We start from the raw sequence: 17,871 nt of genomic DNA, 5'->3' as shown, positions 1-17,871 counted from the left end.
TATTTTCTACAATACGTGTACTTACTTTGGCTTTTATTTTGAAATGCCAAATGTACAGCCGGATGTTATACCTTTGATGACAGCTCACTCTGAGACACCGGAAGCAATCGTCGGTTTTGGTGACGCTGCATTAGACTGCAAGACATGGACCGGTCTAGTAAGTTAATTAATTCATACATTTTGAACATAACGTTAGATATGCACGTTATTCGTGTTATTTACGGTTTCAATGCTAATATGGAACCGCCCGTTTAAGAATTAGTGGAGAAATAGCACACGGTGCACGAAGTGTGTTGCTTCCTACTGGCGATAGCTAAGTTAGCTCACCTAGCTTAACCTGCAATGTAGACGGAGCGTTATCTTAATGAATGAATAACGTTAGCTACAGATCGTAACAAGGGTACATTATAAGAATGTGTGGTTTCCCCTCCTCGGTGGTAACCGATAAATACACCTTTCGACCAGCCGGGAGCATAACTTGTTTCCGCTCTGTGTCCGCAGGACTGTTCGGGTTGTTCCTCCTCAGCCTGGCTCTTTCTGGGGCTCAGGCGCTCACACCGGCGCACTATCTCTCCTTGTCGGATGTTGCCCGACTGCAGAACCTCCTGAGCCAACAGTTCACGGATCTGGACTCCGCATACTACTCAGTTGTTGGTCTGACCAAGCTTGGAGCAACTGTTCCTGATCACGAGGTACAGTGAATACACCCATGCTAAAGTTGACTAATAAGAGGAATAAAAAATCATCTTTTGGAAATTGATCTTAATGCCTTAATTAAAAAAAATGAGGAAAAATCCAACCTTTAAGGACACCAATTTTCTTTGTGAATGAATAATGTATTGTGAATAAATAAATGTTTTCCTTATAATTCAGGGGGCATAAGTAAGTACACCCCTATGTTAAATTCCCATAGAGGCAGGCAGACTTTTATTTTTAAAGGCCAGTTATTTCATGGATCCAGGATACTATGCATCCTGATAAAGTTCCCTTGGCTTTTGGAATTAAAATACCCCCACATCATCACATACCCTTCACCATACCTAGAGATTGGCATGGTTTTATTTCAGTTAGCCTAATAGCTGGTTTGATTTGCATTGAGAGATGATTTTATGGTACCCCATGTAAAGTACCCCATGCCAATCTCCAGGTATGGTGAAGGGTAGGGGTATGTGATGATGTGGGGGTATGGTGAAGGGTATGTGATGATGTGGGGCTATTTTAATTCCAAAGGCCAAGGGAACTTTATCAGGATGCATAGTATCCTGGATCCATGAAATAACTGGCCTTTAAAAATAAAAATCTGCCTGCCTCTATGGGAATTTAACATAGGGGTGTACTTACTTATGCCCCCTGTATTTTAAGGAAGAACATTTATTTATCTACGATACATTATTCATTCACAAAGAAAATTAGTGTCCTTAATGATTGGATTTTTCCTAATGTTTTTAATTAAGGCATTGAGATCAATTTGAGAACTGTAAGAAATCACTTCACTATGTGGTTAGCAATTCTGACAAGAGAAAACTCTTAAAATAAACATTCAGTCACTATTTAATTGTCTGAAAGTACTATATAGCCTATTACATGGAATGTTGATCCTCAATGTAGTTTTGCTTTTATGTGTTTTTTGTTTGTAGGGAGTGTGCCAATTTCTAAAATCCCAGCTGGATCCCTCTAGTGTTGACTCTCTCTTCTTTGCTGCGGAGACCAGTCAAGCCATTTCAGGATGTGAGGTATGCTTGCCTCGGCCTTCTTATCTGTCCTACTGCCAATCTTTATATTCAAAAGCCTTTTTGGACTAGATACATCATACATGTGTAATTGGGCTGGACAATATTTACAAAAAAAAAAAAATATTTCACAATATTGAGAAGATCTTCTCGTAACAAATCACAATATTTGTTGGGTGTTTGAAATCCACAATCATTCATATGATAACAGTGGAAGTATATACTCATACTTGCTCTGATGAATGCCTCAATGGGCGAAACGCATTGCCATGTTTTAAAGGTCCCATGATGGTGCTCTTTGGATGCTTTTATATAGACCTTAGTGGTCCCCTAATACTGTATCTGAAGTCTCTTTATATAGACCTTAGTGGTCTCCTAATACTGTATCTGAAGTCTCTTTTATATAGGCCTTAGTGGTCTCCTAATACTGTATCTGAAGTCTCTTTTATATAGACCTTAGTGGTCCCCTAATACTGTATCTGAAGTCTCTTTTATATAGGCCTTAGTGGTCCCCTAATACTGTATCTGAAGTCTCTTTATATAGACCTTAGTGGTCCCCTAATACTGTATCTGAAGTCTCTTTCCCGAAATTCAGCCTTGGTGCAGAATTACAGCCACTAGAGCCAGTCCCACAATGAGCTTTCCTTAGGATGTGCCATTTCTGTGTCTGTAGCTTTAAATGCTATTGAGGAGGAGAGGGGGGGGGGGGCAAGGTGGAGGGTCGGGGTATGGCCTTGACCAACTGAAAGCCATGATGTCTCTGTCTCTCTCTCTCTCATGGGCGGGCCAAATTCTCTGGGCGGGCAAAGCAGAGAAAGGGGAGGTAACCTTTCCCCTTATGACCTCATAAAGGGAAGATTCCTGATTGGTCCATCTGAGCTTTCATTTTCTCAAAGGCAGAGCAGGATACCCAGGGCTCGGTTTACACCTATCACCATTTCTAGCCACTGGGGGACCATAGGCAGGCTAGGGGAGCTTATATTAATGTTAAAAAACCTCATAAAGTGACATTTTCATGCCATGGGACCTTTAATGATTTAGCCAAGAAATCTATTAAAGGCTTTTTAAACTTTGCCCTCCTGAGTGCCTCAGTTTCCTTAAACCCTCGTACACTTGGATCCCCAAGCTGCAGAGCACCGGAGGGACACGCTCTCTACACACTCGAGCAGCACTCCATGCAGACTGCATTGCGACTAAATCCTGGCCTGCACGATTCGGGGAAAAATATGAATCACGGTTTTTTAGCTTAGAATTGATATCACAATTCTCTGCCACGATTTTTTTTCTCACAAAGTGTAATGTTTATTGCACACATGAACCATGACAAAACAAAACTAATTGGCAGTGCCAAACGTAGATTTGTTTTGGCACCTAGAGCACATTGCGCATCACCACAAGCCTGTAAACATAGAGGCTTCAATGAAGAAAGAACATAAAGTACATACTGGCCATTTAAGTACAGTAGGCTACCAAAAATAGTGACGTATAACACATTGAACTAAATATGGCCCTGATACAGGCTCTATCTGAACTCCTTGAACATGTCTTTACAGAATTAAAACATGTCAATCAACATGCTGCAGCTACAGCTTCAGTCTCTAGAGAAATGGAGTTTGCCAATTTAAGTACAGTATCAAAAACAGAATGATTTCTTAGCACACTCTTTAACTGCTTGCCTTTCATGTCTTCAGCTGTGCTATCAAAATAAATGCCGAAAATGCCCCCAAAAAAATGAAATCCAAGTCATTTAAAAATTAAATCGCAAACGGGTGAATCGAGATCGCGATTTTATAACGATTAATCGTGCAGGCCTAACTAAATCACAATATTGGTTTGGGTATTTGAAATCCACATCCACAATCCTTCATATGATAACAGTGGGAGTAAAATAATTAGATTTTAATTGTAAGATTATTTTGACCTAGGTGTGACCTGAATATTAACATGGCAGAGTGGATGATGCTGTACTACTGTATAATGTGAACCCCTAAGACCCACGTGTTGACATGATTTTTTTTTTTTGTTCACGTCATAGATCCCCGTGTCCAATGAAACCCGGGACATCCTCCTGGCAGCAGTGAGTGAAGATTCGACCATGACTCAGATTCACAGAGCCGTGAGCGCACTCAGCTCTCTGGGGCTGCCTCTGGCTTCCCAGGAAGTTGTAGGTGCCTTGACAGGTCGCATCAACAAGGAGGACAATGTAATGGCGTAAGTGTTAGTTGTGTCTCTTTTGTTGGTTCGGGAGTGCAGTGTTGTTCTGTGAGGACGAGGAGGGCCTTGCAGTGATTGTAAGCAATTGATCCGAGGAATTTAACCTACAACAAATGTTTGTTCTCTTTGGACAGTATCACTTCAGCTCTGCAAACAGCAGCCCGCCTGTCCCAGCAGGCAGAACTTGGAGGAATACTGGAGGAAATTGAAGTGAGCTCTTTAACTTCCACCAGATGGTGCTGTGTCCCTGTGTTTTGACTTGGCACAAGACACACTAGACTCCTAATTATTCACAGAGATTTTATTTTAACACCTTTTTTTTTTTGCTTCTTTCCTCTCAGGATCTGACAGCTCGTTTGGATGATCTTGGGGGCATCTACCTCCAGTTTGAAGAGGGACTTGAGGCGACTGCCATGTTTGTGACCGCTGCTTATTCCCTGTCAGATCATGTGGACATGGAGCCCCCTCTGAAGGAGGTGTGATTTATGTCTGTCAGCTGTTTGCTTTTCTCTGCATCATGTTTTTTTTTTTTTTTCTCTCTCTCTCTTGAGACTGATAGAAGATGCATTCTCCCCACAGGACCAGGTCATCCAGCTGGTGAACTCTATCTTCAGCAAGAAATCCTGGGACTCTCTGGCCGAGGCCTTCAGTGTGGCGAGTGCTGCCGCTGCTCTCTCCAACAACCGCTTCCATGTGCCGGTCATTGTCAGCGCTCAGGGCCCAGCCACGGTGTCCCACAGCCAGCCAACCCTGCAGGTACAGATGTCGAATCTCAGCCTAGCTACAGTCCTCTGCGTGGTTTTTATTCTGCTCGTAGTGACGCTGCTTCTCTGTCTAAATTACAGCTCCTTGTTACTGATGTCATGTCTCAACCTTTGGCCTTAGCCAACGTGCTGGTGGAATCTGCGTACGCTGTGGCCTCCAAGAGCACCATTCTCAGCCAATCTCCATTCACACTTAATGAGTATGTATCCTAAGTGTTGGCTTTATAATATTTACCCGCATTCCCCTCTACTTGAAAATTATCCAAAATGCTGGAAGAAATACATATACACACACATACACACACACACACACACACACACACACACACACACACACACACACACACACACAGGTTTGTGGCACTATCTTTGTGGGGACCTGTCATTGACATAATGCATTCCCTAGCCCCTTACCCTAACCTTAACCATCACAACTAAATGCCTAACCTTAACCCTTACCCTCACCCTAACCATAACCTAATTCTAACCCTAATCCTACAACCAAGTCTTAACCCTCAAACAGCCCTTTAAACTTGTGGGGTCCAGCATTTTGGCCCCACAGGGCTGTCGGGACCCCACAAGTATACTGGACTCCCGGTTTTTGGACCCCACGAATATAGTTAAACACACACACACACACACACACACACACACACACACACACACACAACCTTTCTTTACCTCATTGCTCAGCCCACAAAAAGCTCCTAGTGTTTACAGACACGATCAGTTTCATTTACCGTGTAGATTATGTTTGACTAAGCACATTGAGAATATGTACCTACATTATTTATCTGTCAGTCAATTTGGCAATCTTTCTTAAAAGGAATGCCTGGTTTTCGCAGAACACACACTGTGTTATTATCATTATATAGTTATGTACATATATTTTTATTTCTTTCTGATTTTCAGTGGCGTCTTTGAACTGAACTTCATGTCGACCCAGCCAGCCAGTGGATACTACCAGTTTACCATTGCAGTGACCGGAGATACCCGGCTCGTTGCCAATCATGTTGAGGTGAAATGGCGGTCGAAAATAGAGACATAACATTTAACCATAGTAAAATAGATAAGCCAATTTTGATACATGTAGTGATACCTTTTTAAAGTGTTTTGGGCTTTAATGAATTGCTTAAAGTGCTCATATTATGCTTTTTGGCTTTTTTCCCTTTTCCTTTATTGTGTTATATATCTTTTTGTGCATGTTATAGGTTTACAAAGTGAAAAAGCCCAAAGTCCCCCCCAAAGGGACTTACCATCTCCAACAGAAAACACTGTTCACAAACTGCTCCAAACAGCTCTGTTGTAGTCCAGCCTTTACTTCAGAGACAAACACTTTATATACACGTTATAATGCTCGCCTAGCTGCTAGTGTGATGCACCCTAATGCTTCTGACTGGCTAGTAGTCCTTACCTAGCTACTGCGCATGTGTGACTCCCAACAAAGATGGAACAGAAGTGAGATGTCTCACTCTGTAGCTAAAACAGAGAGCTCAACACACAGGGTGAAAAGAGGAGCTGCAGCAATGTGCAGTACAACAAAAATATAGTGTTTTTTGAAAATTAAACCACATAAACCTATTCTGGTACAACCTCTAAATACAATTATGAACCTGAAAATGAGCACAATATGAGCATTTTAAATGAATTGCCTTGGTGGAGAAAGTGATGCAAATGAAAATGTGCAGTTGTCGATTTTGAGGTTGTGGCTGCATCCTGTCCTAGGTTGGCGGTCCGTCTGAATAATATGGTTGTAGTCTTTCTTTGTTTAGGGATTCATATGCTGCTCTCGTGCCCTTACTTGATGTAACTTTGTGTTGTGACTCTGTTCACGTGTAGCTTAAAGTGAAGGTGTCCACTGAGGTGGCTGTCACTAACATGGACCTCTCCGTGGTGGATAAGGACCAGAGCATCGGCACAAAGACCATCAGGTTAGGAAACAAGTTTGATAAGTAAAGCCCTTTTTCGCTGACCCTCTGTGGCATGACAATAGATGAATAAATGCTTTTCCTTTTTTAAATGACCTCAGGGTGGACTATCCTTCCAAAGCCAAGAGCTCCTTCACAGCAGACAGCCACCAAAACTTTGCCATGTCATTCCAGCTGGTTGATGTCAACACTGGAGTGGAGCTTACCCCTCACCAGGTATGGAATCAGGTCATGACATGAGCTCACATCGGCAGTAAACTGCTGCCGTGACAATACAGCCATTATTTGGTTGGCCAAAACAGTAATGAAACCAGCCAACCACTGCTGCACACCAGTTAGGAAAAATGTAGCTTTCAGTCTTTTTCAAGATTAAGACCTATTTATTTTTTCTCTGTCACAGACTTTTGTCCGCCTGCACAATCAGAAAACTGGCCAAGAAGTTGTGTTTGTGGCTGAACCCGACAGCAAGAATCTGTACAAGTTTGAGTTGGACACCGCAGAGCGGAAGTCCGAGTTTGACTCCATGTCTGGTACCTATTCCCTCCACCTCATCGTTGGGGATGCGACCTTGGAGAATCCCATTTTATGGAACGTGGTGAGTGTCTGTTGAGACTTGGTGATGGTAATGAGGATTATTTAGTGATGTAACAAGTGCTCAGCCAGTGAGAGGTTGATATCGAGCTCTAAAGTTGAGTTGTGATCCTTTTTTTGAAAAGGCTGATGTTGTTCTGAAGTTTGTGGATGAGGAGGCCCCAGCGACCATTCAGCCCAAGACTCTTTATGTACCCAAACCAGAGATCCAGGTAATACTTAAGTGCTCTTTATTTAAATCAGATGTACAGCCTGATGATGGAAAATCAAGCAGCATGCAGGCCCTATCAGTCCAGCAGTTTAAAATCTTGTCTCTTGTCTCTGCAGCACTTATTCAGGGAACCAGAGAAGAAGCCTCCCACGGTGGTTTCCAATACCTTCACTGCACTCATCCTGTCTCCCTTCCTGCTCATGCTCATCCTGGTAATATTTCAAACTTAAATGTTTTCCTGTTAATTTAGGAACCATTTGTCTTACTTACAGTCCCTCCAGAAAAACGGGATTATGCGATCGCATAATTCAATGCATAATCAGCCAAAGTCCGCATATTTATGCGGGGGCCGCATTTTTTCAAATACGCCGCACTTTCGCCGCATAAATTGCTGATTTCCGCGCAAAATATGCGGGGCTTGCATGATTTCATAATCCCCGCATTTTCGTTGCAAAAAAGTCCCATATATCTTAGCAGAAAGTTGAAAAATGTTGCGTTTACTTCACACAAGAGCAGCCATTTTCCCCTGTTGCCATGGAAACGTTATGAAGTGACGGAATTACGCGACGTGAACATCATCGAAAAGCTGCAAACCCCGCGATGAAGCCACGATGAAACCGCAGTTTTTGCAAGTTCCCACAATTTCATCGCATAAAATTGCATAAATATCCCGCATATTCCATCGCATTTTTTAAGAAAATCTGCTGCATAATCAAGGATTTTTGCCCGCAACAATCACAAAAAAAACCTCATTTTTCTGGAACGACTGTATTTAAATGGCCACCTAAAAACTAGCCTACTTGCATTATTAATCAAAACCTTTTGCAATTGAGCATTCAGCTTTGTTATTATCGTTGTATGCACAGTGGTCTAGTTTCTTTCTTCAGAAAAGCTCTTCACTTGGAAGCATTCAAAAACAGTGAATGAGGCTCCAGTATTGCATGTATAATGCTTGTTTGAATATGAAATCATAAAAGCTATGGTTTATTTTCTCCCCTGACATTTCTAGTGCTGAGTAATAGTCATTGTCGCAGTGGATCGGTGCATTGTGTGTTAGGTGGTAAACAATGTTGTCAGCCCCTTTTGTTTGCAGCTCTCGCAGGGGATGAACGTCACATTGTCTTTTATTCCCCCTCTCGTCTGTAGTGGGTGAAGCTCGGCGCCAACATCTCCAACTTCAGCTTCTCTCCCAGCACCGTTCTGTTCCATGTAGGACACGCAGGTTAGTCCCAAACGTTTACAGCCTCTCAATCTACTTTTCATCTGCTGCTGTTCAAGATAAGTGAGTTGCTGTGGCTGACATTGTGCATTATCATAATTAATTTCAGCAATGCATTATTCATGACATTCCTCACATAAACTATTGATATAAAAAAAAAAAAAAAATCGTGGCCGGGTTGGCTCAGTGGTAGAGCAGGCGCACATATACTGAGAGGTTTATGCCTCGACGCAGAGGTCCAGGGTTCGAATCCGACCTGTGACAATTTCCTGCATGTCTTCCCTCTCTCTCTCTCTCCCCTTTCTCACCTAGCTAGCTGTCAACAGTTTTTAAAAAAGGTGGAAAAGCCCAAAAAAAGAAAAACCACCCCCCTCAACCCCATCCACACAATCTCTCCAACATGAAGTCATCTTTGTGCATGTCACATAGGTTCCATCCAAATTCAGCAACAATTGTAATCAAATTTCCCGAAAATGCAAATGAATGTGCGTTTCCATTTACTGCTGTTGCGTGAAGATGAAGTGCATCGAGATGAACAGCTGGTGGCGCTGATTCTCCAGTAAGGTGCCATCAAACCATTGCAGAAGCAAATGGCGCAAATGACATAATTAAAACAGCGGTCAAACCTCAGCTGGTAGAAAACGTGATGGAAATATGGCATTTCCGTTTTGTAATAAATTGAGGAAGGTTACAGTTTTCATTTTTTTCTTCTAATTTTTTTAAGATAATTTTTTTAGGCATTTTCAGCCTTTATTTTTGACAGGACAGCTGAAGACATGAAAGGGGAGAGAGAGGGGGGGAATGACATGCAGCAAAGGGCCGCAGGTCGGAGTCGAACCCGGGCCCACTGCGTCAAGGAGTAAACCTCTATATATGGGCACCCGCTCTGCCAACTGAGCTATCCGGGCGCCCAGGTTAGAGTTTTCTTATCGCTCCACACAGATCTGATGTTTATCTGCAACAATCTCTCCAGTGGAGCTGAAACTTGTCTGACGTTTAAGTCGCAGGCATCATGTATATCAGGATTTATTAGCTTAGTCTGTTTCCATTGGACTTTGTTGCATTTTTTATATATATATATACACATACATACATACATACATACATACATACGATACACCAACTTTTCCACCTCAGCCAAGCATAAAAACGTTTTGCCATATTTTGATTTTTTTGTTTTAGTTTTTTTTGGCACTGCCTCTCTTTCTTATTATGAACACATTGAAAATCCTTATTAAAAACTGGTGGTTGGAAACGCACGTCGAGTTGTTAAACTTGATTCCATTATACATACATACATACATACATACATACATACATAAATACATATTAACACCAATGCAGGCACCATAATCAATTGTAATACTCTTTACTCTTTGAGCTTTCTAGCTCAAGTCCATATAAATAAGAGTGTCAACATCTTAGAAATAATTTGAGACAGAAAAGATATAAATTAATTAAAAAAAAATATTTCTTGAATAACTGACGACTGCATTGCAGACGCCATATTCAAATTGTCACATGATTAAAAAAAAAACTCTTAGAGGCTCTCAAGGACCAATCCAAAAATGTCTGGAGTGGCCAAATATGAAAGATGTTTAAGAAGTTGTAGTTCAGATCATTTTGAATGCTCTGGTATTAAAAACATCACTCAAAGGTGAGGAAATAGCTCCATAAGCCCATCCCATTAGGGCATTCCCAATACATGTAAAAGGCAAATGTCTGTCTGGCTTTAGCAAAGAACTTGGGTTTGTTGCAATTGTTATTATTTATTTCTGTAACAAACAGGAGTGGTCTCCAAACTTTTTTAAACTTGGAAACCCCTTAGAGACTTTTTATTTATTTATTTATTTTTTCATGGAATATGATTCTGTTTTGAATTACCTCTCATCACTCGTCAACCAGTATTTAATATCTTTTTCTGGCTAAAGAGGGTGATTTTTCCCGAGATGTCTCTTGAGCCCCTCTTTTTTTCCCTGCAGACGAGGCGTTCCGCTGTGAGGCGACTAGCTTCCTCGCTCCGTGAAGAGCTATTAGCCAATTAGCTTTCACCATACAGTCTGATTTTCTTTCGGCCAGCCCAGCTCGTGTTGAGCGCCGAGAGTGTACTTGGAAAACTGACGTGCCGAAAAGCCTGTTACATTACTATGGTAACCGTGCAACTGTGAGCTCTTGTCACCAGTTTTAGCTGTGACATAACTGCATATTTCTTTAAAAGGTTTTAAATGCGGTGATTTTAATCTTTAAATCTCTAATCTTTGTTTCCGTTAATGTGGATATGTTTAAAACCCCACTATGAAAATGTAGTAATGTATTCATGAAAAAAGTATCCCCCTTTTATATGGTATGACACATTATTTAAAATGTTCAATACAAAATTTGAAATAAATCATTAAATCAGGCAACCCTGGCCTGTCCTTAAAAGCATCACACACACACACACACACACACACACACACACACACACACACACACACACACACACACACACACACACACACATTTTGTTTGGGTTTGAATGTTTCAGTCTACTCTGTTACATTTTCAGCCACGCTGGGCCTCATGTACGTCTACTGGACTCACCTGAACATGTTCCAGACTCTGAAGTACCTGGCGATTATCGGCGGGGTGACTTTCCTCGCCGGGAACCGCATGCTGGCCCAGAAAGCAGTGAAGAGGTACGTCCCCTGATGATGCCTGGCACAAAATGGTTCCTAGAGAGTCCTTAGTCCCAGAGAGAAAGCCTAGTCCCCTTTTTAGATGACAAGGACTCTGGTGCTTTGAGGCCTCTTGGTAGTTCTTAGCCTTAAACCTGAGGGAAAGTGCCTATTCCATATTGTAGCTCCTCTGTTGGGTCCCCAGAGGCTGATAGCGATGCCAAGCTCTCTGCCAGAAGGTGAGCTCGTGCCTACTTGGACCAGGAGAGTAGCATGGCAGCAAGATCTGCAAGAGTGGTGATCTAAGTGGGCAATTTTCTCACCATCAATATGTAGAGCCCTCAAAGAGCCAGAGTGAGCAATTTGTGTCTCTGACTCAAAACATCACTCTGTAGTTGTTCACGTTTACTTCTTGCTCTTACGACAGCCTATTTAACCCTTTTAAGCATGTAGAATATTGCATTAAATGATTTCACAAATGTCATTTTTCCAGTGAGGACTTTTTTTTTTTTTTTCTTCCTTCTTTCCTGTTTGTCTCTGTCTCCTTGCAGCTGGTGCCTGTCTTTTTAACCCCTCTTTCCACACTTCGCTGTCTCTGTACTCCTTTTTCAGGATTGCAGCAGAGCAAAGTAGTAGGTTGGCAAAGTATAGGAGCCTACGATAAAGCCCCCATTTGTAACAAATGAGTCGGTCGTGTTTCCAGGCTGAAGTAAGGGCATCCTCTTAGATTGCATCCTCAGTGCATTTCCATGATGGCTGGCAGTGTGCATGGTTGTGTGGTGCTCGATCATTCTAACTCTGGAGTGTTCACATGTACTTGCCGCCCTCCCCCCTGGTTTGCCTCTCATTCATCCCACCATAGCCTTACCGGCACTTTTGGTAATCCCTCCATTGTGGAATAGTCCCTCCAACGCCCATGGTTCTGGTTGTGCCATTACATTTGAGCGATATGATATGTTTTGTGTTCATGAGTTAAGGTATGCATTGTCCAGATCTTAGACATTTGTCATGAGAATTGGGGTTTTTTTTCTTGCCAAAATACATTGTTTGCCGTGAAAGGGTGCACATTAAAATGCATGATCCAGCCTTTACGTGACTTGTCAAAGATCGGGCATTACATAAAGCCACAATGTAGTTAATTCAACTAATGTTTGCTTTTTTTCCCCTTCTCTTCCACAGAATTGAGAAAAAATAAGCGCAAGAAAATTAAAAAGAAGGCACTGACGAAGCTCATTTTTTGTTTCCAAGGAGTCATTCAACGATGCATCAAATCAGACTTTAAACACGGCGTGGCAGTTCAAGAATCCAGTTTAAACATGCAGTTTGTCTGAGTTGCCAAAAGGAAGAAATCGAGAAATCACAGCGTCTCTGAGGACAAACACTCACTGACAGATACTCTTACTGACGGCTGAAAGCTACTGATCATTGCACTTCATCTTCCTGCGAGATTTGTTTTCTGTCCAACATGCCAGTGTTTTCTAAGTGAGCTGGGTTTTTTTATTTGTGGTTTCTTGATGGATTTTGGGTTGATTTGTGCTTTATTTTTTTTTTGTACATTCCTCTTTTTTCGCTCAATGCTCATTTCACCTCGTAACAGAAGCTGTTAGTTCACTTGTTTCAGACGATAAAAATAAACCCATTGGCAGTAGCACTGAAACATTGAACATGACTTACTATGCCAGTGTGTTTGCCTGTTTGGTGCATCAGATGTACGGTAGTCTCCAATTTGATACGGAGTTGGCATTTCCCAGAAAAATTGTTAATAAGGAAATATGGGCTATTTGAGGAAGTGATGTTTTTTTGTAATGAAGAAGAGGAAATAAAGAAATTGAGGTGAATCTAAGTTTCTTTCTTTCTTCAGTAAAGGGGAAAACAGGAACCCAAGATTGATTACATCTTATAACTTTTGAATTGATTGAAAGAGTAAAGGTTGAGTGGTGAACACAAGCTGGGGAGACTCAGAAGAATCTGTTGCAAATCTAAACCACCCAGTGGAGAAATATTTAGATTCTTTACTCAAATAAAAATATCAACACTTTATTTTTAATCTTATTAGTGTGAAAATGTCCTCTTTGTATTTGCCTAAAAGTGTGTCCTTGCCGAACTGCTGTGGGGGGTTAGTAACAAGAGAGAATATAATATTTAAAAAAAACGTAACTTGGAAACAGCCACCTGATTTGACTTATGAAGCCTCATAACTTCAGCTTAACTTAAAGTGCTCATATTATGCTAATTTTCAGGTTCATAATTGTATTTAGAGATTATATCCGAATGGGTTTATGCGGTTTAATTTTCAGAAAACACCATATTTTTGTTGTACTGCACATTGCTGCAGCTCCTCTTTTCACCCTGTGTGTTGAGCTCTGTGTTTTAGCTACAGAGTGAGGCATCTTTGTTGGGAGTCGCACATGCTCAGTAGCTAGGTAAGATCACATGCTCAGTAGCTAGGTAAGATCACATGCTCAGTAGCTAGGTAAGATCACATGCTCAGTAGCTAGGTAAGATCACATGCTCAGTAGCTAGGTAAGATCACATGCTCAGTAGCTAGGTAAGCACCAAGAGGGTAAGCGAGCATCTGCAAAGCGTAGCTTCTATGGCGCCATTTTGATGCTACCAAGCCATCACCTCCCGTTAGCATTTCATTGACTGCAATTCATTTTGACGTATTTGACGTTTTAACTTTACATCTGAAGCGTTTAAAGACTCTATTTGTCCATTGTTAATTTCTAAAGAAACACAACAGTGTATAAAAGGCTCCATTACCTTGTACCTCACGTTATGGCTCCGTAGCCTTACTGTTGCATAGTAGAGGAATTACCGTATAGTACAGGAGAAGCGCACAGGCAGTTTCGACTTACATTCGCTGTTTAATTACTAATGTTAACTATCATTTTAGTGATCAATAATTAGCCTGTGTCTATGTTATCTCCTTACATATACCTACGCTCTCCGTCTCTGCTAGATTGGGAATGATTGAGATTTCTCTTGGCACAGCTACCAGAAGACTTCCAACTTTCAGACAGGTTGCTCACGGCACATTTACGTCGTCAGTAACGCTCAGCGCTCACCGGAAAAGTGCTTCTAATATCCTTCACTGGTCTCCGTGGCGGTCTACGGCGTAGCTTTGTCCATGTATTTAACTTTCTATGGTTATTTCACATAGAAAGAGATTCCTGTATATATATTTTTTTGTATGTGCTATTGTACTTCTGTGCACCAATCAGGATTCAGCAGCATTCAATAATAATCTTAAGCAGATTATAGTTCCCTAATAAATAGTACCTAACAATTTGTACTTTGATTGCTGCTAATTTAGTTAAAAAATATATAATGGTTTAAAGAAATACTTGCAGCAATTAGCGGTTTTCAGGAGCTTTAAAAATCCTAACCTGTATTTTAATTAACACCACACGTATTATCAGCAAAATGTACTAAAATATCTGATGTAAAAGTCCTTTTCAGAGTGTTCATCTCTTCCGACTACAACTCGGATAAAGAAGAAAACAAATATATATATATATATATATATTTATTGAAGCTGCACTTTCATATGGCTCTTTGTAGTATTACCTATTTAAAGCTAATGTACTTGCACCTACTACTTGTTGTCTGGAGTTTGAAGGTTGAACGCACTTAATTGTAAGTTGCTTTGGATAAAAGTGTCAGCTAAATGACATTTAATCAATCTAATTCAGCACTGTATGTTTTGATCAGCCAAGTAACTAATAACTATAGCTGTCAAATAGTTCAATATTTTTTTTAGTATAAAGTAGCATAAAATGGAAATACTCAAGTAAAGTATGAAGATCTTTAGAATTGCATTTTTCACATATTGTGCTTTTCACCACTGCCTAGTTCAGCATGACGAGTCTTGAATCTTTAAAAACAAAAGACATTATTGTTCAAAATTTCATAAATGCCATTATTGGTATTTCAGTAGCCACTTAAACAAACGTTACTATTTCTGTTAAAACAAGAGTGCATAACTTTAAGTTCCTCAGTGCCATTTTTTTTCCACAGTCATGAGCTGGGCTGTAGGTTTTCTTCACGGGTTTAATGGGAATAAAAAAAAATTACAATATCATTTTCATCTGTAAAGACCAGGCTGGAAGAAGTATAAGAAAACAAGCAGTCGTGGTTATGAAACGTGCCGTTGGAGCGGAGCACAGGCAGCCATGAATCTGTCCGATCCACCAATCTCAACTCAGCAGTCTGTAAAGAAGGAAAGACTCGGTTTAGTGAAAGACTACAACAGCCATCATGCTTTCATTAGAGCTGTGTGTGTGTGTGTGTGTGTGTGTGTGTGTGTGTGTGTGTGTTGGGCGTTAATGGAGTTTATTATTTACCTGGGCCTCATGACATTCCCTTGCACTCCTCTGTATCTCTGATCGCTCTGGATGGATGTAAGATCTTCTTTATAGGTCCCTTCATAGAAATTAGACTGACGTTTCACGTAGCTCTCCCTTTGCTCTCTGTGGGGAAAAAACAATTTATGTTTCATTGTGTATTTTTTTGGCAACCCGAAAACACAGCGTTGCTCCTGTTCTGCACAGATTTAAGTGACATCGTACCTGTTGTGCTACTTACCCCAACCGTTTGCCCATGATTGTCTGAAGGAACTTTCTGGCAGAGATTTGGCCCAGGACTTTCCTGTAACTGTTTGTAAAGATGGCATCAGCGTGGCGTCCGGAGCTAAAATCAGAAAGTAGGACAATTTACGTCATCGGTTCAGTTATTACGCAACAGTATTCTTGAATAGCTTTCAGGAAGAAAAAAAATGGGCAGTGTGCAATGAAGCAGCAACAAAAAGACAGGTATAAGGTGTATCCATCCATTTACTAGTGTCCAACTTAAAGGGTCACATTTCTCCACCAGCCATGCAGATAGTTTGGGTTTCATTTTTTTCTGAAGTACTTTCTAACAAATACATAGTTTCTATAAAAACTGTTCATAGTGAGATCTGTAACTGGTACACTTTTTCTGAAAGAACATGCTGATGCTGAATTTGTTTTTTAAATGTAAATGATCACTGCTGTGAGCACCACAAAAGCAACTCCATTCACTTTTTATTGTATTGGGGTGGAAACAATATCTTAAAGGCAGATATCTAAAAAAGAAAATAATAATAAAGTGAGAAAAAGGTTGTTTTTGTAATTTGGGTTAACCAACCCTTTAAGCCATACTTTAGATCAGCCACTCAGTCCATATTAACAAACTGACCGTAACTCTGCTCGCTCCCTGGGAGCACGCGTGTCTTCCTCCGGCTGCTCTGCTGGATTCTTTATAGAAGATGTCATCAGAATGGATGTATCCCTCTGGCCGAACCTGAGAAATACCCTCGTTAACTAAATGAATGTAGAACATTGTATTTCAAATATCTCCCCATGCGCATCATACCATACTGATATTTTAATGTATTTTAATTTCTACCCAGAAAAGAAGAGAGTTTACGCAGAGAGTTTAGACTATCTAGAATTAAATATTCAGCTGCTCTTGCACGAACACTGTGATTAAAGCGATGTGTAAATGTAACACGGTGACTAATTTGGTCATATTGACCCTTTTTGGCATAACAAGTGCAGAGGGCAGAGCTATGACATGCAGGCGAAAGGTTTAAAACATACGCTTTGTGCGTGGATATGGACATTTGTTATAGCCGTGACACTGTGATCAAATCATTGTCTGTTATGTCGTGTATCTTGTTGCACACGTTCATTTTCTGCTTTTTACATTTCACTTGGTAAAGCTTTCTAGCCATATCAGCTGTTCCCTGAACATTTAATAATACAGACAATCTATGAAGTGTATATTTTGTGGCGTTGTAATTTGTCAGAATTATATTCAAACAATCTTTTATTCAGAGTGGTAATCTCTCACCACTTTTCAGTATTTCTGCTGCCATCGGACAATAGGCATCTACAGATCTGAACAGCTGAGTTGACCAGTCATACAATATTTGAATAACTTCATAAATATAACTTAATAAACTTAACACTAAAACACTACAAATCAGTAATGGGAATGAACATGATGTGAAGAATTTCAGTAAATCTGTCACAACTTACCTAATGGATGGGTAGAGCGGGGAGCCTGATAAAGACATGACCAGGCAACAAAACAGCAGCAGTGCAGCTTTCTCCATCTTCACAGCTAGTCCTGGAGAAGAATGGACAGCTAGAATAAATGACAGGAGTAGAAATTACATTAGAAAAAAAAGAAAATGCTGAAACCACAGTTTCCCTCAACCGGCCTCATCGCTCTGCAGAAGGCAAGGAAGTTGCAGCAGGCAGAGATGTATGATGGAAAACATCAACATTTAATCTAAAATGTAAAAAAAAAAAAAAAATGGTCAAAGCACAGACATTAGATGTATAATATACACATCACGTGTACACATATGGTGGATAAGTTACCTGGATATCTCGTGTCAATTGTGAGCGTCCCTGCAGTTCCTCTTTATTTGGTGCCCTCAACTCTCATCATCTGTCACTGGGAAAGTACCGTTGGTCATCCTGCAACCATGGTCAGTTTATACTGAACCTGGAGCTCCCAGTCAC

The 17,871-nt window shown here is 40.7% G+C and overlaps 2 protein-coding genes across 5 annotated transcripts in view; one reads left to right on the top strand and one right to left on the bottom strand.

Moving 5' to 3' along the window:
• Nucleotides 1-29: 29 nt before the first annotated feature.
• rpn2 (ribophorin II) lies at nt 30-13,152 on the top strand. Of its 2 annotated transcripts, XM_031280592.2 has the most exons (18): nt 30-157; nt 502-692; nt 1,638-1,733; nt 3,766-3,941; nt 4,079-4,154; nt 4,286-4,420; nt 4,524-4,700; nt 4,790-4,908; nt 5,621-5,726; nt 6,548-6,639; nt 6,738-6,852; nt 7,037-7,231; nt 7,353-7,439; nt 7,555-7,650; nt 8,585-8,660; nt 11,206-11,335; nt 11,927-12,023; nt 12,494-13,152. In XM_031280592.2, exons 1-17 carry the CDS (start codon nt 145-147, stop codon nt 11,976-11,978), a joined length of 1,932 nt encoding a protein of 643 aa, XP_031136452.1. In that variant the 5' UTR covers nt 30-144; the 3' UTR covers nt 11,979-12,023; nt 12,494-13,152. The 2 variants fall into 2 exon arrangements, with proteins under 2 accessions (XP_031136452.1, XP_031136456.1); XM_031280596.2 differs by lacking the exon at nt 11,927-12,023 and having other exon boundaries at nt 31-157.
• Nucleotides 13,153-15,347: 2,195 nt separating this feature from the next.
• The window catches only part of ghrh (growth hormone releasing hormone), a 4,279-nt gene continuing 1,755 nt past the window's right edge, over nt 15,348-17,871 (bottom strand). The window contains exons 1-6 of one of the 3 annotated variants that reach the window (XM_031281017.1): nt 17,728-17,807; nt 17,380-17,488; nt 16,535-16,639; nt 15,902-16,006; nt 15,661-15,786; nt 15,348-15,526 (exon numbers count right to left, since the gene is read on the bottom strand). In XM_031281017.1, coding sequence (XP_031136877.1) covers nt 15,514-15,526; nt 15,661-15,786; nt 15,902-16,006; nt 16,535-16,639; nt 17,380-17,456 — 426 coding nt within the window. In that variant the 5' untranslated portion in view covers nt 17,457-17,488; nt 17,728-17,807 and the 3' untranslated portion in view covers nt 15,348-15,513. Of the gene's footprint in view, nt 15,527-15,660; nt 15,787-15,901; nt 16,007-16,534; nt 16,640-17,379; nt 17,489-17,727; nt 17,808-17,871 lie in introns of those variants that run through there. The other 2 variants (XM_031281027.1, XM_036002601.1) reach the window with 2 other exon arrangements.

This window comes from Sander lucioperca, chromosome 6, assembly GCF_008315115.2.
Source record: "Sander lucioperca isolate FBNREF2018 chromosome 6, SLUC_FBN_1.2, whole genome shotgun sequence".
Taxonomy (NCBI): domain Eukaryota; kingdom Metazoa; phylum Chordata; class Actinopteri; order Perciformes; family Percidae; genus Sander; species Sander lucioperca.
Note: the sequence above shows the minus strand (reverse complement) of the source record. Positions and strands in the feature narration are given on the sequence as shown.